The following is a 24,741-nucleotide window of genomic DNA, read 5'->3' on the forward strand; positions in this document are numbered from 1 at the left end:
AGTTGGAAAAGTGAAGAGGACAGCCATCGTGTAAACACTGACCAGGCATTTTCACCACGCCAATAGTTCAACAGTTTTTTGTCAACCAATAAAACACAGTTTTATCAGACTTTCTATGGATCCAGTGAGAATTGTGTTCTATTACTCAAATCAAGCGAAAATGCATTTTTTTTTTCTGTCAATCATTAGTGTCTAAGATCAAGACACATTGATTTGTCGATCTGCTCTGAAGTCCAACGTCTGAGTGTTTAGCCGTCTGAGCAGGTTAAGATACACAGAAAGATGAACAGAGGCAGAACTTTGTTCCTTCATTTGTTTGTTTTTTGACTGGGTTGTGGGTGTGAGTACACAGAGAGTTCAGTAGCCCATCCCAGTTCCTAGTCTGGAGCGAGCCGAGGTGAGTCACTATCTGCCAGAGACAAGTGGAAAGACGAGCTGACAGGATGCAGAAGGCAGCGATTCTGGTTCCTCTGCTGGTTCTGGGATGGACCTGGACCCTCCAGGGGCTCCCAGTTCTTCCGGAGCCTCTTTACTCCACGCAGGAGAACTTTGACTTGAACCGGGTGAGCCACTGGGTAGAGCCAGTTGTTGCTGTAACGTGTAGCTTCTTAAAAAATACATGTATTTAATTTCTGCCTTTAGTTTAAAGAGCTGGGACGCAGACATGCTTTTCTCCGTGTGTCAGTCCTGAACGCAGCTGGTAAAAAACTTTGTATCTCAACAAAATCAGAGATGGCAAGTTATAGGTCTTTTATGACTAGTTTTTTAAGTGCCTGTACTTTCCTTATTTTTACTTCCTACTTTTGATTATAAACTCGTAACTGTTCTATTCATACCTGCAAACTGGTACTACTTGTTTTAACCTCTGAGGGCAATTTTGAGTTACAGTGAAAAGTCAAAAGTAGAATCCGAAAAGATGTTACAAAATAATCATTGGGTAATTTACCATCTATATTCCAACTCTCACCACCAAGTTGCATTTCAGCCACCTTCTAATCTCATGTTGCAATCTTCGCTTAAAACATTTTATTACCTGATTGCTCAAACTAAAAAAAATGGCCTAACAGTAAGCTAAGTACACACAAGTTAGGTACACATTCTCTGTGTACTCTGCCTTCTTTAACAGCGCGAGGGTTCTTCTTTTTTTAATCCTGAAAATATACTGATAAAGTGTGTTTTCTCATTTCTCATTTCTTTTAAAATACTTGAATTATTCAACAGCAGAGGGCTGAACCACAGGTAAGATGCAAAACACGACAAATGTGGGAAAACCAGCACAGAACCAGAACAGGTTTTGCAATCAGCTGAATGAAGAAATAACTCAAACCTTTTCAAAATCCTTGATTAGACCCAACTGTGGTTGTTCAACGTTCTTCTACTGGAGTTTCACATCTGAAGCTTTAATAGTGAAGGGGAATTTTCCAGATGTTGCCTCGTGGCAGAGCCAGCTCCATGTTCAGGCTTTCTTCAGGCCACATCTCAAATGTTGAACTCCTGACACATCGAGTGTCCCGTCTGACCCCACTCATTTTCCACTCATTTTATGGTATTTATGTTTTTTTTGTGAATAATACTTTATGGTTAAATTTTGTTTCAGATCGTTTTTTTTTTCTTTTGTTTTTTTGCTGATTTTAATCGACTACTTCAGTTCAAAATGAGTGAGCTTGGTTTATTATAGTGAGCCACTGAGGTGTCATTCGGTATATTAGCTTTGAGTCTGTGTCGTCTCACTGCTGTTGTCTGATCCATGCAGTTTATGGGAACGTGGTATGATGTTGCCAAGGCCAGCTCTTGTCCCCACATGCGCCGGCACTCGGCCATCGGAAAGAAGGTGCTGCAGAAAGGTCCAGCTGAGGGCAAAATCCAGATGAAGAGCACTATGCTCAGGTTTGTATGAAAGAGCTCAACAATGGGCAATCGCATATTTCCTCAGAAACTCTCAGGAAGCTTTTTTCTTTCCCTAACAAGTACAATCTTTTTATTATCTTTTTATCAACCCCATCACTGGAGTGATATTCTCATGGCTTTGCGCATGGTTTCTGTGTGTTCACGTAGAAATGGAACATGTGTGGAGATCTCTGGAGAGTACGAGCTGACTGACACACCGGGACGCATCTTTTACCACAATGCAAGTGAGTCTCACTGATCTGTTGCACCTATACAGATGCTTGGTAATAGGACTTCAGATTTTCTAACTGTTTCTCTGCTCACCTTCCGGCAGGGTGGAAGGCAGATGTGGATGCTTACGTGGTTCACACCAACTACATTGAGTACGCCATAGTGATAATGAATAAACAGAAGTCATCAGGCCAAAAGAGCACCTCATTCGTACTGTACAGTAAGTAAACTTCCTTCAGAAGCACCTGGAATTTAATGAACGGACAGATAAATATACAGCATGGCTATTTCTAGGCAGAGAAAACTCAACAGTTCCACAAGAGCAAGTATCAGATAGAAGGAGAGAAAAGTAGAGGACGGATTCATACTTAGGTTCAGGAAGAGGGGATGAAAAGAAAGAGAGAGACAAAATGTCCACCTGATGTCCCGCTATCACTTTGAAACGCCACTAAACCAAAACTTTCCTTCGCTTAAACCCTGTGAAGTTTTCCCGTGCTCATATCTGCTTCCTGTCTGCCTCAGGTCGGACTAAATCTGTGAGAGACACTGTGCTGGATGACTTTAAAACGCTGGCGAAGCAACAGGGAATGAGTGATGACTCAATTGTCATCAAGCAGGACCAAGGTAAAGTAACCCGCACACACGCAAACACACCCACACAGTCCTTTCATCATGGAGCAATTTTAGTGTGTGTAAATAGAAATATTAATTAAAGCCGCGAGCGGCGTCAAAAGGCCCTCGCCCGCTGCTTACCTGACCCGCCCTGTTTAATTCTGTCATTGATGTTTGTCAAATTTGGCACATTTCCATGGCAACAAATAAATTTGATTTGATGGGAGAGTTTTCACTTGGGCCCATTAGAATAACATGGGGAACTTCAGCCATCGCCACGGCAACACTGTTGATAATACAACATGGTTACCATTTGCTTTTTTGATCGGGACGACATGACGGAATTATCACCCAGATTTCATTCATTTCTGATAAACTAATAATTTTACTACCCATACAGATTTTATTTTGATTCTGTAGGGGGCGCTGTAATGCCGATTTTCAAAATTTCACTGTCCATGTGTCCAGATGAGAAGGGTCAATAAGTGTTTAGTATTTGGCTGAGATTGGATCTGTTATGTACGAATGGCAGCCATTTATCACACTGAAAAAATGGCAAAATTTGACATCAACTTTGCGGCGTTGCCACGCGGAAATCGTAATCTGAAGATTTGTGAATTGGATAACTTTTAATTGTCTACTTGTGTAGATGGTGTCCACCAAATTTCAGCTCATTTGGAGAAGCGCGCGATCAAAACGAACATTTTGTACGATGTCCTGGAAAACGCTGACTCAGCAATTTTGAATATTCAATCCCAGCTAGCTGCTTTCCTGCTGTTTTGATGGCGGGGTCATAATAATATTTTTTGTTTGTCCCGACAATGTGCATCTATATACCGAAAATTGTGGCTGTACGACAAAGTTTATTGCGGACCCCCTCCCATTGACGCAATGCATTTTGGGTTTTGCAGGTGGTGCTGTAGAGCCAATTTTTAAATCCCAATATTGAAATTCATATTAAAAATTTTTTTCACCGGAACTGAATTTTGTGCAAAGTTTGGTGAGTTTTCGAGCATGTTCAGGGGGTCAAATTCCAGTTTAAAGAGCAGAAGAAGAAGACAATATGCGATTTTTTTTTTCTGCCATTATTTCGCCCACATGTTATATATTTTCGGAAAGTTCTCGACAAGCCCGACGCGTCTGTGAGGTGTTTGAGAGTGTGAATGCCTGTGGTCGAGCGCTACGCGCTCGACAAGTCATGTTTGTGTGTGAGAGTGTGTGTGCGTTTTTTGTATTTGTACACGTGTGTATGAGTGCATGTCGGGGTGTGTGTGTCTGGACATGTTGGCCTATGTCTGAGGTCGAGCGCTGCGCGCTCGACTTGTCATTTTTGTACGTTTGAGTGTGTGAAAGGCCTGTGGTCGAGCGCTGCGCGCTCGAAAATTCGTGTATGTGTGTGCGTTTTTGTGTTTGTACATGCATATGTGTGAGTGCGTGTCGGTGTGTGTGTGTCTGGACATTTTGAATGATGTCTGTGGTCGAGCGCTGCGCGCTCGACTAGTTGTTGTCTGTGTTGCAGAAACAATAGGCCCTTCGCCCTTGGCAGGCCAGGGGCTCGGGCCTAATGATCGTAATCCTCACACTGACATTAGAAGCAAGAGAGTTTCTATTCAGTTTTCACATGTAATGTTATATCTTTTATTGGGGGATCTATTTATTCAGATTTTTCATATTTGTCTAATGTCCTTTTTCCTGACCTTACAGGGATTTATCAAAATCTCTCTCTCTGTTTTTTTTTTTAAATTTAGACAGAAAAATAAATAAACTGAGGAAATATTTTAAAGCGTTAAACATAACCGGTCTGTTGCGAGTGTGGATGAATGGCTGACATGTTTGTTGTGACCTCTGAACAGGTGACTGTGTTCCCGGTCAGCAGGTGGCACCGCCAGCAGCTCGGCCTCAGGTAATAAAAAGCACATCCGCCAACTTCTGCAGTGATCTGCAACGAAATCCAAACCATCCCGGTCATTATGCAAATCCTGGTTATCTCTAACCGGTTAAATGTGCTTTCTGATGCGCTTTTTCACGGTATGATCATAGTTGCACTGCACGGCCACGGATGGAGGTCGATTTTTTTGAAGTTGGGATGTGTTTTTGTGTGTTGTAGCGAAGGAGGAGAGCTCCAGTGCTGCCTTCCTTGGCTGTTGCGGATGACGAGGGGTCTGGCGATGAGCTTGCTTCATTCAATGGATCCGGTAAGATATCACCTCATGGGATGGATGAGACCGACATCGATGCACTGATGAAACATTCATTTGAACAAATCCAAACCCCTCCCCCACAGTGGCTTGTTCAGCCGGACCAGATACTGGACCCTGTTTTGGGTTCCTTCAGCGTTTCTTCTACAACTCATCATCAATGAGCTGCGAGCCCTTCAAGTACGGAGGCTGTTTGGGAAATCAGAACAACTTCGAAACTGAGAGGGAATGTCTGCAGAGATGTCGCACCGAGGGTGAGTCAAAGGACGCTTCGGACTCACAAATGGAAAGAGATGAATCACAGAGTTTGTTCTTGAACCTGGGATGAGGCAGTTAATGAACCAGCGGGGAGGAACCGAGGGCGGAGTCACACAAGCATCCGGAAGAAGAGGAGAATTAAAATTAGATACAGTTAGAAACTTACTGTGGATTCACATTAAAACATAAACAACATGAATATTGAACAAAAACTAAAAATGTCTACTTTTGTCTGCAGTCTGGAAGAGTGAAGGTCATTATTTTCAAAATAAACATGGAATTTCTGTTCTCATAATGGCTTTGCAGGGGCTACAGTAATCAAAGTGGTCAACAAATAACAAAGTTATAATCTGGAAAGCCGAATTTCATTCTCAGTGTGAGCTTTTGAAAAATATGTCTCACATATAAACCACATTAGAAACTTAGATTTTTATTCTCAAAATTCAGATTTTATTTTCAATTTAATCCCAAGTTTCTTTCTCAAATTTTTGAAGGCTGTATTTAACCTCAGAAAAGTCTCAATATTATGACTTGATCTGTGAAAACACAAGCTTAAAAAATATACATAGAATAATCATTATCATTATTACTATTATTATTAAAGTAACTCATCAAAGTAACTAGTTTGTTGGATAACTAACGTTCCTGTACCTGTGTCCTTGATGAGGCCAGTCTAAATAATGTTTAAATGTCTGTATTTATTGCTGCAGAAGCACATTAGCTGAGCTCTCAGCACCATGTGTGTCAATATGACTGATTCATTCATCGAATGCAGCTGAAATTCCAACATTTAGTTGGAGGAAGATGCTCGATAATTTGGATGGTACTTGTCATTATTGTTTATGTGTTGTGTTTAGGTCTTAATGCAGACAACAGCAGTAATGTAATGACTAATTTAACAGTTAGTTAAATTGGTAATCACTCGTCACTGCTATAACTACTGGATAATGCATTGCTCATGGCAGGGGTCGGCTATAATTGCTTTTTTTCTTTTTTTGTGTGTGTGTGCCGGTGATTCATGATGCTCCGATGTGGGTTTGTGTTTCATCCGTCCAGCTGTGTGCCGTCTGCCGATGGCGGTGCAGCCCTGCACAGGGCAGCCGGACATCTGGGCCTTCGACTCCAGCGTCGGTCTGTGTGTTCCCTACAAAAAAGGGTTCTGCCAGACCAACGGCAACAAGTTCTACACCAAAGCGGAGTGTCAGGAGTACTGCGGCGTGGTGAAGGAGGGTGAGAGCTTGAACAGAGCTGGATCCTAAACACGAACAACAAATACTAAAATAACCCCTTAAGATTCACAGTGTTATAATTGTTCTTTCATATATAACTCGAGTGCTTTTCCTCATGCACTGAAGGTATTTAATGTGTTTACTGTTCACAGACGATCTGCTGGGGGCAAACTGAGTGGAAAAGACAAGCACCACAAGCTAGTATCTCTTCACCAGACAGACAGCCAGCAGAAGTCTGGAGTTTGAAAGCTGGATGAGAAAATACAACATCTCAGCAATAAAATCACATCAGATCATCAATAAAAGCCAAAACCTGGATTTCTTGTTGAAGATGCTTTCTTGTGGTTTCGATAAATCTGTCCAGATTGAAGGGAATGAAAAATTTCAGTCACGTGTCTAAAGCTCCATCACACAAAATAAACAGTGTTATTTAAATTCAGAACATAATTGTGAAGACAAATGTTAGAACATCTACTGAAGAGAAAATCAAATTAATTTATCTGAAGATTTGAAAATTAATTTAAAGTTGATTTATCATGGAGGAGGAGAGTAACAGTTTTAGATAATCACTGAAAAATTTGCTTTGATCAGTTCTGCTTTTAGCAAATATAATAATGTTCAGACTGCAGTCTTCTTTTTCTTTTCTTTTCACGAATGCAAATGGCTTGAAGTCCCACTGAGCAATAGACGGCTAGTAGACGTCTAGTATTTTTTTAGACCTGATTTCAACCGTCTAGATTCCGTCTGTTTTTAGACGGAATTTAGACGTTGCAGTTTAATCAATTATTCTATAATTATTTATTAAAAAAAACAACTGTAAGGTGCATAACTAATCTCCAAATACTGAACTAATATAATTATGAAAGCCGTTGAGCAATATACAGTATAGTATAAATATAGCCGAGATTTAGACGTCTAAATCTCTACCGCATTTCAACGTCTAGATATAGACCGAATCTAGACAACTGAATTTAATCCATTATTTAAAAGTTGTTTATTTAAAACAATAACTACAAGTTGCAAAACTGATCTCTAAATATTGGATTGAGATCATTTTAATAGCCGTTGAGCGATATACAGTATAGTATAAATATAGCCGAGATTTAGACGTCTAAATCTCTACCGCATTTCAACGTCTAGATATAGACCGAATCTAGACAACTGAATTTAATCCATCATTCAGTACTTTAAACAATAACTACACGTTGCAAAACTGATCTCTAAATATTGGATTGAGATCATTTTAATAGCCATACTCGTTATAAGGTATAGTTTAGATGTAGATGTCTAAAATCCCTCATTTCAGCGTCGATAATTACACCATTCAATTTATTTTACATCTTTAGAATACAGGAAAACAAAAATCTGATGGAAGAGCCAACTCTTTGAAGTGCACAGCTTTCACAGTATAGAGTGATCGGTGTTTTCGCGTTATTCCATCAAAACGTATGAAACCTCCACAAAACCTTCGGTAAATCTGAAAGCCCAGATCCTGCTGAGCACTCGACAACGAAGTTTGTGGCTGAAATTCCCTTAGATTATTAGATGTCGGTTGTGTTTTCTCAGCCTCTGTAACGCTGACTGCCGCCATGTTGCTTTCGTTGTTGACAAAAACCTCTTTGGTGTACTACGCTCACGTGACGCACCTTGCAACCACTTCTGGGAAAACGCTATTCTGCTCAAAGAGAAGTAGTCCGTGATAAAACTACTTTACAGTCTTGTGGAGATTGTACGACCATAACCTGAAAAAGCCTTCAACTTGTGCCTGTGGACTGCGCTACTTCCAACTGTGAAATCCTTGTGCTCATGCGCTCCACTGTACTGAAACAACCGCAGAAAAGTTGGTCGAAGAAGTGCTGTTTCAGGCATACAGAGGTGGGTGTCGAAGCAACTACTGCAGAAATTTTTTTTGTTTTTGCAATGTTTGGTCCTTTTACCGTCATTCATTAATTTAGCATTTGCTTATTTTAATTAAGGGCCTGCTCTCTCTGTAGGAATTGAGGTTAAAAGCTTCTGCTTCGGCTATTTTCAAAACATTTTACTGTTTAACTTCGAAGACGAGATATATTCAGATGCCAATACTTGACCATAATACACATAATTCACCATAATTCATAATACAATAGGCAGCCACATTTGCAGTTTTTCTTCATTTGTTCTATTGCTTTGTTTGCAGAAGCAATTCGGAAGAATTTTAAGGAGGCTACAGACGACCAAATCCGCTTGGCCATGGGATTCTATTTCAAACAGGCCCCAGCTCGGACTGGTGGAGGGGGTACAGGAGACCCAGGACACCAGTGGTGTAGTTTTATTTTAAAGGTTTGGTTTGCAGCAATAAGAAAAACAAAACAAAAAAAAAATATATAAAAAAATGTTGTTGTTATTGTTATGGTTTTAATTTTGTATTTACAAGTTGTTCTATTTTTTCAGTGCAATGTTTATGTAACCCAGCTCCAGAAGGGTTATTAAATAAAATCAATTAATTTGCAGTCATTATTTAATTATTTCCTTATGTTTATAAGTGTTTTGTATTTTACTTTGAAAAACCTGAAGTTTATTTTGAAGACCGGAAGTAGTAGGCCGCGCTAGTGAAGCAGTTTAACCTCACTAATGCACAGACGGAGCACGCCACTTCACTTCCGCGTGAGAGAGAAAAACGGGAAAAAAGGTATGGAAACTGTACAATGTCGCAGTCAAACTGAGAAATGAAGTAGTTGTTGATACCATGCTCTGAAAACTCCGTTTCAGAGAGAGGAAAAACCGTCGTTGAAGCACTTTCCGGCCGCGTTTCTCCTGAAAAAACCATTGGTAAGCTTGCCGCTGCGTGTTGCAATGTGTGTGTATGTGGAGATGTGAGGCGACCATGTTGTTTCAATTAAGGGTGTTTTGTACATCTTAAGTTGTTTTTGATTCATGTTTTGCACTTAAAAACATTTATATTAATGGATTGATGGTGAAATTTGACTGGAATGAGCACATTATGAGAGTTTCACTGTGTGAAATGCCTCATCTTTTGCACATGTGATGCGAAGTTAAAATGTGTTCAGGAGTACAAGAAGTCATTTTAAGTTCATTTAAGTTGCTTAGAAGCAGCAAAGCTGTAATTTAAGTTAGTTAGGTTATGAGAACGGATGTATTTCAGTGATAATCTCTTCTCTGATGTTAAAAAAAAACTAGAAAATGAGAGAAACACTTGAGGAAGCACATGTTATGCCTTCATGTAGAAGTAAGAATTTCTTGGTTGAATGAAATCTTTAAAACATTATTCCTTTGAATTTGAATTGATTAAAATACATTTTGACATGATAAACTCTTAATTGTTAAGATTAATTATGGTTTTCAGCATGTAACCCATAGTATTTTGATTCCTGTTTCATAAAGATTATCAGTGTTGTACAACCACCTTGAACTGAACATTTAGGTGATCATTTGAAGAGGTTCTATGCATTGAATTGGATTGTAAACCTGTTTTCTAAATACAGGTCAGGTTCTATTGTGATGCTTGGAAAGAGTGAAGCTTCAGCTTTCATGTCTGACGAAGCTGATGAGCGATCCAACTGATGGCGAGCTCCCAGTCCACCTTCGGTGCTTCAAGCAGAACTTTTAATTCCGCCACACCACTTAACGGATTAAGTGGTAGGATTTGTGTCAGTCCAACTGACCGGCAGCAACGAAAGCCTTCCTTGGATATCCTGGAATATTGACTTTTGATTTTTGGATCCAAACCACCGAGGAACACTCCCATTTGGACATTTATTTTATTTATTTCTTAGTTTATGGGCCCAAGGTTGTAATGTTATTGTGTTTTGTATTGTTAAGATCTTTGTGGAACTAAAGAGTTTCAAATCATTCTGCCTCTGTGTCCAGTGGTTATTGTTTCACTCGGCTCCTACGAACCTAGTATGTGACGTGTACAGACCCTGAAGTTGGTTACATTTAAAAAAAAAAAAAAAATGTTTCTTATATTTTATGTCGGTAGTTTGTATTAGAGTTTGTGCTTCTCTTTTCAAGTGGTGTAAAGAAATTAAAAATTTTTTGGACATTCATATTTTTGAATTTTATTTAAAAGGTATTGGTTTTGATTACAGTACTAATGGTTAAAAAAGGAGCTCAGATTAAAAAAAATGTTAAAATACAGGTTTCTGGTGAATAAAAAAATTGCAATGGCTGCATTTTTATTAGAATATCAATACGTTCAATAGACGTCTATAAGACGAGTAGTTTTTGTAAGGGGTTTAGATCTGGTACAAAAGTAAATGTCTAGCAAACGTCTAAATTTATACGTCTATAAATAGACGTTCATTAGCGGTTATTTAAACGTCTAAGATGAGACGAGGCGTACAGACGTAGACGGCTAAAAGACGGCTAATAGACGGCTAAAAGACGGCTAATGCTTAGACGTCTAAAAGACGTCTAGCTTAGACCGCTAAAAAACTTTCATTTTCAATTTTAGACTAGACGTCGAAGAACAATTAGACGTCATTTAGACGTCATTTAGACCGAAAAATGCTCGGTGGGCCCACCGAGCATTTTTCGGACATTGCACTTAATCCATTAAGTGGTGTGGCGGAATTAAAAGTTCTGCTTGAAGCATCGAAGGTGGACTGGGAGCTCGCCATCAGTTGGATCGCTCATCAGCTTCGTCAGACATGAAAGCTGAAGCTTCACTCTTTCCAAGCATCACAATAGAACCTGACCTGTATTTAGAAAACAGGTTTACAATCAAATTCAATGCATAGAACATCTTCAAATGATCACCTAAATGTTCAGTTCAAGGTGGTTGTACAACACTGATAATCTTTATGAAACAGGAATCAAAATACTATGGGTTACATGCTGAAAACCATAATTAATCTTAACAATTAAGAGTTTATCATGTCAAAATGTATTTTAATCAATTCAAATTCAAAGGAATAATGTTTTAAAGATTTCATTCAACCAAGAAATTTTTACTTCTACATGAAGGCATAACATGTGCTTCCTCATGTGTTTCTCTCATTTTCTAGTTTTTTTTTAACATCAGAGAAGAGATTTTCACTGAAATACATCCGTTCTCATAACCTAACTAACTTAAATTACAGCTTTGCTGCTTCTAAGCAACTTCAATGAACTTAAAATGACTTCTTGTACTCCTGAACACATTTTAACTTCGCATCACATGTGCAAAAGATGAGGCATTTTACACAGTGAAACTCTCATAATGTGCTCATTCCAGTCAAATTTCACCATCAATCCATTAATATAAATGTTTTTAAGTGCAAAACATGAATCAAAAACAACTTAAGATGTACAAAACACCCTTAATTGAAACAGCATGGTCGCCTCACATCTCCACATACACACACATTGCAACACGCAGCGGCAAGCTTACCAATGGTTTTTTCAGGAGAAACGCGGCCGGAAAGTGCTTCAACGACGGTTTTTCCTCTCTGAAACGGAGTTTTCGGAGCATGGTATCAACAACTACTTCATTTCTCAGTTTGACTGCGAAATTGTACAGTTTCCATACCTTTTTTCCCGTTTTTCTCTCTCACGCGGAAGTGAAGTGGCGTGCTCCGTCTGTGCATTAGTGAGGTTAAACTGCTTCACTAGCGCGGCCTACTACTTCCGGTCTTCAAAATAAACTTCAGGTTTTTCAAAGTAAAATACAAAACACTTATAAACATAAGGAAATAATTAAATAATGACTGCAAATTAATTGATTTTATTTATTAACCCTTCTGGAGCTGGGTTACATAAACATTGCACTGAAAAAATAGAACAACTTGTAAATACAAAATTAAAACCATAACAATAACAACAACATTTTTTTATATATATATATTTTTTTGTTTGTTTGTTTTATTGCTGCAAACCAAACCTTTAAAATAAAACTACACCACTGGTGTCCTGGGTCTCCTGTACCCCCTCCACCAGTCCGAGCTGGGGCCTGTTTGAAATAGAATCCCATGGCCAAGCGGATTTGGTCGTCTGTAGCCTCCTTAAAATTCTTCCGAATTGCTTCTGCAAACAAAGCAATAGAACAAATGAAGAAAAACTGCAAATGTGGCTGCCTATTGTATTATGAATTATGGTGAATTATGTGTATTATGGTCAAGTATTGGCATCTGAATATATCTCGTCTTCGAAGTTAAACAGTAAAATGTTTTGAAAATAGCCGAAGCAGAAGCTTTTAACCTCAATTCCTACAGAGAGAGCAGGCCCTTAATTAAAATAAGCAAATGCTAAATTAATGAATGACGGTAAAAGGACCAAACATTGCAAAAATAAAAAAATGTCTGTAGTAGTTGCTGCGACACCCACCTCTGTATGCCTGAAACAGCACTTCTTCGACCAACTTTTCTGCGGTTGTTTCAGTACAGTGGAGCGCATGAGCACAAGGATTTCACAGTTGGAAGTAGCGCAGTCCACAGGCACAAGTTGAAGGCGTTTTCAGGTTATGGTCGTACAACCTCCACAAGACTGTAAAGTAGTTAAGTTTTATCACGGACTACTTCTCTTTGAGCGGAAGAACGTTTCCCAGAAGTGGTTGCAAGGTGCGTCACGTGAGCGTAGTACACCAAAGAGGTTTTTGTCAACAACGAAAGCAACATGGTGGCAGTCAGCGTTACAGAGGCTGAGAAAACACAACCGACATCTAATAATCTAAGGGAATTTCAGCCACAAACTTCGTTGTCGAGTGCTCAGCAGGATCTGGGCTTTCAGATTTACCGAAGGTTTTGTGGAGGTTTCATACGTTTTGATGGAATAACGCGAAAACACCGATCACTCTACTGTGAAAGCTGTGCACTTCAAAGAGTTGGCTCTTCCATCAGATTTTTGTTTTCCTGTATTCTAAAGATGTAAAATAAATTGAATGGTGTAATTATCGACGCTGAAATGAGGGATTTTAGACGTCTACATCTAAACTATACCTTATAACGAGTATGGCTATTAAAATGATCTCAATCCAATATTTAGAGATCAGTTTTGCAACGTGTAGTTATTGTTTAAAGTACTGAATGATGGATTAAATTCAGTTGTCTAGATTCGGTCTATATCTAGACGTTGAAATGCGGTAGAGATTTAGATGTCTAAATCTCGGCTATATTTATACTATACTGTATATCGCTCAACGGCTATTAAAATGATCTCAATCCAATATTTAGAGATCAGTTTTGCAACTTGTAGTTATTGTTTTAAATAAACAACTTTTAAATAATGGATTAAATTCAGTTGTCTAGATTCGGTCTATATCTAGACGTTGAAATGCGGTAGAGATTTAGACGTCTAAATCTCGGCTATATTTATACTATACTGTATATCGCTCAACAGCTTTCATAATTATATTAGTTCAGTATTTGGAGATTAGCTATGCACCTTACAGTTGTTTTTTTTAATAAATAATTATAGAATAATTGATTAAACTGCAACGTCTAAATTCCGTCTAAAAACAGACGGAATGTAGACGGTTGAAATGAGGTCTAAAAAAATACTAGACGTCTACTAGCCGTCTATTGCTCAGTGGGTCAGTTGCCTGGAGTCCTTGGGGCTTGTGTGGTTACTCGGTCAAAGAAGAATGTCAACACGGTCAGAGATGATGATTCTGCTCATGATTTTGCACTGCCTGTGGCTCCGTGGTCCATTTCTCACAGTGAGCTTGTAAGGGAGCAGGGGACGGATGGCACCTTGAAGGAGCTCTTGGATCAGGTTGGCTCTCCTTCTGAGGTTAGAAGCCGTTCTCATTGTTGCCTTTTGCACGAGGGCGTGCTTATAAGAAAATGGACACCTCAGTTTGAAGGTTTTGTTGGAGAACCTGTTTACCAAGTTGTTGTGCCAGTGCAATTTCGTCAGATTGTCTTGCAGATTTCTCATGACCAGTGTGGCCATCTGGGCATCAGGAAAACGTATGACAGAGTTCTGAGGTATTTCTTTTGGCCTCGACTGAAGAAGGATGTCTCTGCATACTGTAAGTCCTGCCATACATGCCAGATGACGAGTAAACCAAACCAGATTCTCAAGCCTGTGCCTCTCAGTCCGATCCCACCTGTTAGTCAGCCTTTTGAGCATCTGCTGATCGACTGTGTTGGCCCTTTGCCACCGTCTAAGTCAGGTGCTAGTTTCCTGCTGACGGTGGTGGAAAAGTGCTCTGATCTGGATTGTTTGAGCTCTACTCCGGAGCGTGGAGCTAAAACTCGGCTTTGTTCTGTCGACTTGCTGAAACCGTTCTTCTCTCCAGACACCGGACTGCAACGGGGGGGAAAACCCGTCAGATGCTCATCCTCAGTGTGTGGCTTCGGCTCCAGTGGTGGCAGAGCTGGGGGCCGGGGATCCGCCTGAGTCGGATGAAGCGGTGGTGTCTGGACGATTGAGGAACAGTGGGTTATTGCGGCAGTTGGACATGGCTTTGGCTTACGTGTGTCTGCGTAAATGCGCTCATGTTGTTGGTTGGATTGAGGATTCCCTGTGTCTGTTTGGTGATGTTTCATCATGTAACACCTTGATTAAATACGACAGTGATGTCGGTGATTCACCACCAATTAGGCAGAGGTTCTGGTGGTGGTCCGGTGGTCGTGTCCGCGGACCTTGACCCGCTCGCCTTCCTCGGCAACCTGCAGTCGCCAAACCGGCGACTGGTGCGATGGGCCTTTTCCTCCAATCCTACACATTGGAGATCAGGCACATAAAAGGCCGGGACAATGGTCATCGTTGACGCATTGTCCTGTATGTGAGTAGGTGGGTTGGTGAACACTCTGGAGTCCTACTACTCAACCCAAGAATTGTTTAGTATGTTTTTTTTTTCCACTGGTTTTTTTTTTAATAGGTTCTTGGGATTGGGTTAGTTAGGGCCCCTACTCGGGTCCCTTTTTTGTAGGGGGGGGGTGTTACGACCCAGGGTCGTTGGGAGGTCACAGGGAGTGGTCTGTTGTGCTCTGCTGCTGCTCCTGCCTCTCCCCTCTGCACAGGTGCTCCGAGTTACACTGATTGCTCTGTGGAGCAGTGTAAAAGCCAGACCGTGCATGCGCTCGCGGTGGTCATTGTCTGGTGGTCGTTGCCCGTGGGTCGTCGTCGCTGCCTCGCTCCTCTGCTTGCTCCACCCGTTCCACCCGATGACGTCCTCCTGCGGGGTTCCATTCCTGCTTGTTGGCTGTGGGCTTCGGACCTCCTGATGGCCTCCTCCTGCGGCGTCCTGCTCCTGCTCGTCGGCTGCGGGCTCCTGACCTCCTGATGGCGTCCACCCTGCACCTTTGTGTTTGGGCACTGGATCTTTTGTTTACTTTATTTCATTAAATCTTTCTTTTACGCACGTTACCCAGTCTCTGTCTCCCTCGTTTTGTTGCGGCTTTGAGCCGGCCGTAACAACAACACAACCACAAAAGCCAAAACACAAATACCAAGACCACAATGGAAGTTAACCCACAACGGAATTTATTGATTAGGGGAGAGTTTATTGATGCGCTGCAGCTCGATGATTGTGATTAATGACAATATCTATTTTTGTAAATCGTCAATTTGGTCACCATGTTGACATTATTGTCAGAATGTTATTCATGAGCTCTGCAGTCTATGTTTTGGTTCTGATACTAAATATTGTCTGTTGTTCGCTGTGATCGCTGTGCCCTTGGGGATATCATGGGAATATCACGCCTACTTGAACACTTTGAAGGCAGATGATCTGTGATGAAGCAAGTCAGGCCTTATCTGCATGTATCATCACTCACCCCTCAGGGTTGACTTCCAGCTTTTTGCTGCTGTGTTGTGGCGTTGAACCTTCTCAACCTCCGTACCTGATGCACTACGCAAATATCAGAACTGTCCTCCTCTTCAGGTAGATCTGTGGATGTGAGTCCTGCTGTGCTGGAAGACTTTAAAACACTGATTCGACAACATGGAATGAATGAAGGCGCAGTCATTGTAAATCAGTATGAAGGTAAAGAGACACTCGTTTTGAATTCATTCATGTTTTGCGAGATGAAGCTGTCATACGGCCTCTCTGTTTGCTCCCAGGTGAGTGTGCTGCTGGCGAGGAGGTGACTGAACCCACCACTCAACCTCAGGTAAATGCTGACAATACATGCAGAGTAATCAGTCATCTAAATCATGTGTGTTCATCACTTTACTTTTTCCTCAAATTAGTGAAAGAGAAGCCTTGATTTCATACCTGCATGTGTTACTCTTACAGGATGAAACATAAAGTTGGAAAAGTGAAGAGGACAGCCATCGTGTAAACACTGACCAGGCATTTTCACCACGCCAATAGTTCAACAGTTTTTTGTCAACCAATAAAACACAGTTTTATCAGACTTTCTATGGATCCAGTGAGAATTGTGTTCTATTACTCAAATCAAGCGAAAATGCATTTTTTTTTTCTGTCAATCATTAGTGTCTAAGATCAAGACACATTGATTTGTCGATCTGCTCTGAAGTCCAACGTCTGAGTGTTTAGCCGTCTGAGCAGGTTAAGATACACAGAAAGATGAACAGAGGCAGAACTTTGTTCCTTCGTTTGTTTTTTGACTGGGTTGTGGGTGTGAGTACACAGAGAGTTCAGTGGCCCGTCCCAGTTCCTAGTCTGGAGCGAGCCGAGGTGAGTCACTATCTGCCAGAGACAAGTGGAAAGACGAGCTGACAGGATGCAGAAGGCAGCGATTCTGGTTCCTCTGCTGGTTCTGGGATGGACCTGGACCCTCCAGGGGCTCCCAGTTCTTCCGGAGCCTCTTTACTCCACGCAGGAGAACTTTGACTTGAACCGGGTGAGCCACTGGGTAGAGCAAGATGTTGCTGTAACGTGTAGCTTCTTAAAAAATACATGTATTTAATTTCTGCCTTTAGTTTAAAGAGTTGGGACGCAGACATGCTTTTCTCCGTGTGTCAGTCCTGAACGCAGCTGGTAAAAAACTTTGTATCTCAACAAAATCAGAGATGGCAAGTTATAGGTCTTTTATGACTAGTTTTTTAAGTGCCTGTACTTTCCTTATTTTTACTTCCTACTTTTGATTATAAACTCGTAACTGTTCTATTCATACCTGCAAACTGGTACTACTTGTTTTAACCTCTGAGGGCAATTTTGAGTTACAGTGAAAAGTCAAAAGTAGAATCCGAAAAGATGTTACAAAATAATCATTGGGTAATTTACCATCTATATTCCAACTCTCACCACCAAGTTGCATTTCAGCCACCTTCTAATCTCATGTTGCAATCTTCGCTTAAAACATTTTATTACCTGATTGCTCAAACTAAAAAAAATGGCCTAACAGTAAGCTAAGTACACACAAGTTAGGTACACATTCTCTGTGTACTCTGCCTTCTTTAACAGCGCGAGGGTTCTTCTTTTTTTAATCCTGAAAATATACTGATAAAGTGTGTTTTCTCATTTCTCATTTCTTTTAAAATACTTGAATTATTCAACAGCAGAGGGCTGAACCACAGGTAAGATGCAAAACACGACAAATGTGGGAAAACCAGCACAGAACCAGAACAGGTTTTGCAATCAGCTGAATGAAGAAATAACTCAAACCTTTTCAAAATCCTCGATTAGACCCAACTGTGGTTGTTCAACGTTCTTCTACTGGAGTTTCACATCTGAAGCTTTAATAGTGAAGGGGAATTTTCCAGATGTTGCCTCGTGGCAGAGCCAGCTCCATGTTCAGGCTTTCTTCAGGCCACATCTCAAATGTTGAACTCCTGACACATCGAGTGTCCCGTCTGACCCCACTCATTTTATGGTATTTATGTTTTTTTTTGTGAATAATACTTTATGGTTAAATTTTGTTTCAGATCGTTTTTTTTTTTCTTTTGTTTTTTTGCTGATTTTAATCGACTACTTCAGTTCAAAATGAGTGAGCTTGGTTTATTATAGTGAGCCACTGAGGTGTCATTCGGTATATTAGCTTTGAGTCTGTGTCGTCTCACTGCTGTTGTCTGATCCATGCAGTTTATGGGAACGTGGTATGATGTTGCCAAGGCCAGCTCTTGTCCCCACATGCGCCGGCACTCGGCCATCGGAAAGAAGGTGCTGCAGAAAGGTCCAGCTGAGGGCAAAATCCAGATGAAGAGCACTATGCTCAGGTTTGTATGAAAGAGCTCAACAATGGGCAATCGCATATTTCCTCAGAAACTCTCAGGAAGCTTTTTTCTTTCCCTAACAAGTACAATCTTTTTATTATCTTTTTATCAACCCAATCACTGGAGTGATATTCTCATGGCTTTGCGCATGGTTTCTGTGTGTTCACGTAGAAATGGAACATGTGTGGAGATCTCTGGAGAGTACGAGCTGACTGACACACCGGGACGCATCTTTTACCACAATGCAAGTGAGTCTCACTGATCTGTTGCACCTATACAGATGCTTGGTAATAGGACTTCAGATTTTCTAACTGTTTCTCTGCTCACCTTCCGGCAGGGTGGAAGGCAGATGTGGATGCTTACGTGGTTCACACCAACTACATTGAGTACGCCATAGTGATAATGAATAAACAGAAGTCATCAGGCCAAAAGAGCACCTCATTCGTACTGTACAGTAAGTAAACTTCCTTCAGAAGCACCTGGAATTTAATGAACGGACAGATAAATATACAGCATGGCTATTTCTAGGCAGAGAAAACTCAACAGTTCCACAAGAGCAAGTATCAGAAGGAGAGAAAAGTAGAGGACGGATTCATACTTAGGTTCAGGAAGAGGGGATGAAAAGAAAGAGAGAGACAAAATGTCCACCTGATGTCCCGCTATCACTTTGAAACGCCACTAAACCAAAACTTTCCTTCGTCTTAAACCCTGTGAAGTTTTCCCGTGCTCATATCTGCTTCCTGTCTGCCTCAGGTCGGACTAAATCTGTGAGAGACACTGTGCTGGATGACTTTAAAACGCTGGCGAAGCAACAGGGAATGAGTGATGACTCAATTGTCATCAAGCAGGACCAAGGTAAAGTAACCCGCACACACGCAAACACACCCACACAGTCCTTTCATCATGGAGCAATTTTAGTGTGTGTAAATAGAAATATTAATTAAAGCCGCGAGCGGCGTCAAAAGGCCCTCGCCCGCTGCTTACCTGACCCGCCCTGTTTAATTCTGTCATTGATGTTTGTCAAATTTGGCACATTTCCATGGCAACAAATAAATTTGATTTGATGGGAGAGTTTTCACTTGGGCCCATTAGAATAACATGGGGAACTTCAGCCATCGCCACGGCAACACCGTTGATAATACAACATGGTTACCATTTGCTTTTTTGATCGGGACGACATGACGGAATTATCACCCAGATTTCATTCATTTCTGATAAACTAATAATTTTACTACCCATACAGATTTTATTTTGATTCTGTAGGGGGCGCTGTAATGCCGATTTTCAAAATTTCACTGTCCATGTGTCCAGATGAGAAGGGTCAATAAGTGTTTAGTATTTGGCTGAGATTGGATCTGTTATGTACGAATGGCAGCCATTTATCACACTGAAAAAATGGCAAAATTTGACATCAACTTTGCGGCGTTGCCACGCGGAAACCGTAATCTGAAGATTTGTGAATTGGATAACTTTTAATTGTCTACTTGTGTAGATGGTGTCCACCAAATTTCAGCTCATTTGGAGAAGCGCGCGATCAAAACGAACATTTTGTACGATGTCCTGGAAAACGCTGACTCAGCAATTTTGAATATTCAATTCCAGCTAGCTGCTTTCCTGCTGTTTTGATGGCGGGGTCATAATAATATTTTTTGTTTGTCCCGACAATGCGCATCTATATACCGAAAATTGTGGCTGTACGACAAAGTTTATTGCGGACCCCCTCCCATTGACGCAATGCATTTTGGGTTTTGCAGGTGGTGCTGTAGAGCCAATTTTTAAATCCCAATATTGAAATTCATATTAAAAAAATTTTTTCGCCGGAACTGAATTTTGTGCAAAGTTTGGTGAGTTTTCGAGCATGTTCAGGGGGTCAAATTCCAGTTTAAAGAGCAGAAGAAGAAGACAATATGCAATTTTTTTTTCTGCCATTATTTCGCCCACATGTTATATATTTTCGGAAAGTTCTCGACAAGCCCGACGCGTCTGTGAGGTGTTTGAGAGTGTGAATGCCTGTGGTCGAGCGCTACGCGCTCGACAAGTCATGTTTGTGTGTGAGAGTGTGTGTGCGTTTTTTGTATTTGTACACGTGTGTATGAGTGCATGTCGGGGTGTGTGTGTCTGGACATGTTGGCCTATGTCTGAGGTCGAGCGCTGCGCGCTCGACTTGTCATTTTTGTACGTTTGAGTGTGTGAAAGGCCTGTGGTCGAGCGCTGCGCGCTCGAAAATTCGTGTGTGTGTGTGCGTTTTTGTGTTTGTACATGCATATGTGTGAGTGCGTGTCGGTGTGTGTGTGTCTGGACATTTTGAATGATGTCTGTGGTCGAGCGCTGCGCGCTCGACTAGTCGTTGTCTGTGTTGCAGAAACAATAGGCCCTTCGCCCTTGGCAGGCCAGGGGCTCGGGCCTAATGATCGTAATCCTCACACTGACATTAGAAGCAAGAGAGTTTCTATTCAGTTTTCACATGTAATGTTATATCTTTTATTGGGGGATCTATTTATTCAGATTTTTCATATTTGTCTAATGTCCTTTTTCCTGACCTTACAGGGATTTATCAAAATCTCTCTCTCTGTTTTTTTTTTTAAATTTAGACAGAAAAAATAAATAAACTGAGGAAATATTTTAAAGCGTTAAACATAACCGGTCTGTTGCGAGTGTGGATGAATGGCTGACATGTTTGTTGTGACCTCTGAACAGGTGACTGTGTTCCCGGTCAGCAGGTGGCACCGCCAGCAGCTCGGCCTCAGGTAATAAAAAGCACATCCGCCAACTTCTGCAGTGATCTGCTACGAAATCCAAACCATCCCGTTCATTATGCAAATCCTGGTTATCTCTAACCGGTTAAATGTGCTTTCTGATGCGCTTTTTCACGGTATGATCATAGTTGCACTGCACGGCCACGGATGGAGGTCGATTTTTTTGAAGTTGGGATGTGTTTTTGTGTGTTGTAGCGAAGGAGGAGAGCTCCAGTGCTGCCTTCGTTGGCTGTTGCGGATGAGGAGGGGTCTGGCGATGAGCTTGCTTCATTCAATGGATCCGGTAAGATATCACCTCATGGGATGGATGAGACCGACATCGATGCACTGATGAAACATTCATTTGAACAAATCCAAACCCCTCCCCCACAGCGGCTTGTTCAGCCGGACCAGATACTGGACCCTGTTTTGGGTTCCTTCAGCGTTTCTTCTACAACTCATCATCAATGAGCTGCGAGCCCTTCAAGTACGGAGGCTGTTTGGGAAATCAGAACAACTTCGAAACTGAGAGGGAATGTCTGCAGAGATGTCGCACCGAGGGTGAGTCAAAGGACGCTTCGGACTCACAAATGGAAAGAGATGAATCACAGAGTTTGTTCTTGAACCTGGGATGAGGCAGTTAATGAACCAGCGGGGAGGAACCGAGGGCGGAGTCACACAAGCATCCGGAAGAAGAGGAGAATTAAAATTAGATACAGTTAGAAACTTACTGTGGATTCACATTAAAACATAAACAACATGAATATTGAACAAAAACTAAAAATGTCTACTTTTGTCTGCAGTCTGGAAGAGTGAAGGTCATTATTTTCAAAATAAACATGGAATTTCTGTTCTCATAATGGCTTTGCAGGGGCTACAGTAATCAAAGTGGTCAACAAATAACAAAGTTATAATCTGGAAAGCCGAATTTCATTCTCAGTGTGAGCTTTTGAAAAATATGTCTCACATATAAACCACATTAGAAACTTAGATTTTTATTCTCAAAATTCAGATTTTATTTTCAATTTAATCCCAAGTTTCTTTCTCAAATTTTTGAAGGCTGTATTTAACCTCAGAAAAGTCTCAATATTATGACTTGATCTGTGAAAACACAAGCTTAAAAAATATACATAGAATAATCATTATCATTATTACTATTATTATTAAAGTAACTCATCAAAGTAACTAGTTTGTTGGATAACTAACGTTCCTGTACCTGTGTCCTTGATGAGGCCAGTCTAAATAATGTTTAAATGTCTGTATTTATTGCTGCAGAAGCACATTAGCTGAGCTCTCAGCACCATGTGTGTCAATATGACTGATTCATTCATCGAATGCAGCTGAAATTCCAACATTTAGTTGGAGGAAGATGCTCGATAATTTGGATGGTACTTGTCATTATTGTTTATGTGTTGTGTTTAGGTCTTAATGCAGACAACAGCAGTAATGTAATGACTAATTTAACAGTTAGTTAAATTGGTAATCACTCGTTACTGCTATAACTACTGGATAATGCATTGCTCATGGCAGGGGTCGGCTATAATTGCTTTTTTCTTTTTTTGTGTGTGTGTGTGCCGGTGATTCATGATGCTCCGATGTGGGTTTGTGTTTCATCCGTCCAGCTGTGTGCCGTCTGCCGATGGCGGTGCAGCCCTGCACAGGGCAGCCGGACATCTGGGCCTTCGACTCCAGCGTCGGTCTGTGTGTTCCCTACAAAAAAGGGTTCTGCCAGACCAACGGCAACAAGTTCTACACCAAAGCGGAGTGTCAGGAGTACTGCGGCGTGGTGAAGGAGGGTGAGAGCTTGAACAGAGCTGGATCCTAAACACGAACAACAAATACTAAAATAACCCCTTAAGATTCACAGTGTTATAATTGTTCTTTCATATATAACTCGAGTGCTTTTCCTCATGCACTGAAGGTATTTAATGTGTTTACTGTTCACAGACGATCTGCTGGGGGCAAACTGAGTGGAAAAGACAAGCACCACAAGCTAGTATCTCTTCACCAGACAGACAGCCAGCAGAAGTCTGGAGTTTGAAAGCTGGATGAGAAAATACAACATCTCAGCAATAAAATCACATCAGATCATCAATAAAAGCCAAAACCTGGATTTCTTGTTGAAGATGCTTTCTTGTGGTTTCGATAAATCTGTCCAGATTGAAGGGAATGAAAAATTTCAGTCACGTGTCTAAAGCTCCATCACACAAAATAAACAGTGTTATTTAAATTCAGAACATAATTGTGAAGACAAATGTTAGAACATCTACTGAAGAGAAAATCAAATTAATTTATCTGAAGATTTGAAAATTAATTTAAAGTTGATTTATCATGGAGGAGGAGAGTAACAGTTTTAGATAATCACTGAAAAATTTGCTTTGATCAGTTCTGCTTTTAGCAAATATAATAATGTTCAGACTGCAGTCTTCTTTTTCTTTTCTTTTCACGAATGCAAATGGCTTGAAGTGCTTCGTTGAACTGGATTGTTTCACTTCTCTTTCTCACCCTGAATGCTTTCAGCAGGTGGCTCACACGTGGCTATAGCGTAGTTTTCTCAGCACGTGTCCTGTGGCATAAGAAAAGTGCCACATGAACACGTGAACAACACAAAAAAAAAACATGAATTTCTTTGGAGTGGGTCTTGACCTCTGTGGAATGGTTTTCTTGTCATTATAAAGGACAGTCTCTGTCCACTAGAGGGCAGCAGAACACTGATGTTGGACTGCAGCGAGCCTACCGGCTTGGCTTTAATCCCACCGAGCATTTTTCGGTCTGAATGACGTCTAAATGACGTCTAATTGTTCTTCGACGTCTAGTCTAAAATTGGTCTACCAGTGGTCTAAAAATAAAAGTTTTTTAGCGGTCTAAGCTAGACGTCTTTTAGACGTCTAAGCATTAGCCGTCTTTTAGCCGTCTACGTCTGTACGCCTCGTCTCATCTTCGACGTTTAAATAACCACTAATATACGTCTATTTGTAGACGTCTAAACTTAGACGTTTATTAGACGTTCATTTATATACCAAATTCATACACCTCTTCTGATCTTAGACGTTTAAATAACCGCTAATGAACGTCTATTTATAGACGTATAAATTTAGACGTTTGCTAGACATTTACTTTTGTACCAGATCTAAACCCCTTACAAAAACTACTCGTCTTATAGACGTCTATTGAACGTATTAAGATATTCTAATAAAAATGCAGCCATTGCAATTTTTTTATTATTCACCAGAAACCTGTATTTTAACATTTTTTTTAACCATTAGTACTGTAATCAAAACCAACACCTTTTAAATAAAATTCAAAAATATGAATGTCCAAAAAATTTTTAATTTCTTTACACCACTTGAAAAGAGAAGCACAAACTCTAATACAAACTACCGACATAAAATATAAGAAACATTTTTTTTTTTTTTAAATGTAACCAACTTCAGGGTACATACACGTCACATACTAGGTTCGTAGGAGCCGAGTGAAACAATAACCACTGGACACAGAGGCAGAATGATTTGAAACTCTTTAGTTCCACAAAGATCTTAACAATAC

At 40.6% G+C, this 24,741-nt stretch overlaps 2 protein-coding genes and 1 long non-coding RNA gene across 3 annotated transcripts; all 3 read left to right on the top strand.

Annotated features, from left to right (window-relative positions):
- Positions 1-369: 369 nt before the first annotated feature.
- On the top strand, positions 370-6,751 carry LOC115382917 (protein AMBP-like). Its single transcript, XM_030084888.1, has 10 exons — positions 370-563; positions 1,754-1,887; positions 2,056-2,132; positions 2,222-2,338; positions 2,641-2,742; positions 4,584-4,633; positions 4,838-4,925; positions 5,015-5,182; positions 6,243-6,416; positions 6,568-6,751. Exons 1-10 carry the CDS (start codon positions 444-446, stop codon positions 6,588-6,590), a joined length of 1,053 nt encoding a protein of 350 aa, XP_029940748.1. The 5' UTR covers positions 370-443; the 3' UTR covers positions 6,591-6,751.
- Positions 6,752-8,890: 2,139 nt separating this feature from the next.
- On the top strand, positions 8,891-10,081 carry LOC115382923 (uncharacterized). The gene is made up of 3 exons (XR_003930604.1): positions 8,891-9,083; positions 9,164-9,223; positions 9,898-10,081. It is a non-coding gene; the product is annotated as an uncharacterized LOC115382923 (long non-coding RNA).
- A 6,871-nt stretch (positions 10,082-16,952) lies between these two features.
- LOC115382919 (protein AMBP-like) lies at positions 16,953-23,326 on the top strand. The gene is made up of 10 exons (XM_030084889.1): positions 16,953-17,148; positions 18,330-18,463; positions 18,632-18,708; positions 18,798-18,914; positions 19,214-19,315; positions 21,158-21,207; positions 21,412-21,499; positions 21,589-21,756; positions 22,818-22,991; positions 23,143-23,326. The coding sequence occupies exons 1-10, from the start codon at positions 17,029-17,031 to the stop codon at positions 23,163-23,165; spliced, it is 1,053 nt and encodes a 350-aa protein (XP_029940749.1). The 5' UTR covers positions 16,953-17,028; the 3' UTR covers positions 23,166-23,326.
- The last annotated feature ends 1,415 nt before the right edge of the window (positions 23,327-24,741 follow it).

Source organism: Salarias fasciatus (genome assembly GCF_902148845.1).
Source record: "Salarias fasciatus chromosome 7 unlocalized genomic scaffold, fSalaFa1.1 super_scaffold_4, whole genome shotgun sequence".
Taxonomy (NCBI): Eukaryota; Metazoa; Chordata; class Actinopteri; order Blenniiformes; family Blenniidae; genus Salarias; species Salarias fasciatus.

Excerpts from the sequence above, each read along its gene's own strand:
- LOC115382919 (XM_030084889.1), top strand. The coding sequence starts at position 17,029 with ATGCAGAAGGCAGCGATTCTGGTTCCTCTGCTGGTTCTGGGATGGACC. Across the intron at positions 17,149-18,329 it reads AGAACTTTGACTTGAACCGG|TTTATGGGAACGTGGTATGA; the intron begins GTGAGCCACTGG and ends TGATCCATGCAG. Across the intron at positions 21,500-21,588 it reads TGCTTCATTCAATGGATCCG|CGGCTTGTTCAGCCGGACCA; the intron begins GTAAGATATCAC and ends CCTCCCCCACAG.
- LOC115382917 (XM_030084888.1), top strand. The coding sequence starts at position 444 with ATGCAGAAGGCAGCGATTCTGGTTCCTCTGCTGGTTCTGGGATGGACC. Across the intron at positions 4,634-4,837 it reads CGCCAGCAGCTCGGCCTCAG|CGAAGGAGGAGAGCTCCAGT; the intron begins GTAATAAAAAGC and ends TGTGTGTTGTAG. Across the intron at positions 4,926-5,014 it reads TGCTTCATTCAATGGATCCG|TGGCTTGTTCAGCCGGACCA; the intron begins GTAAGATATCAC and ends CCTCCCCCACAG.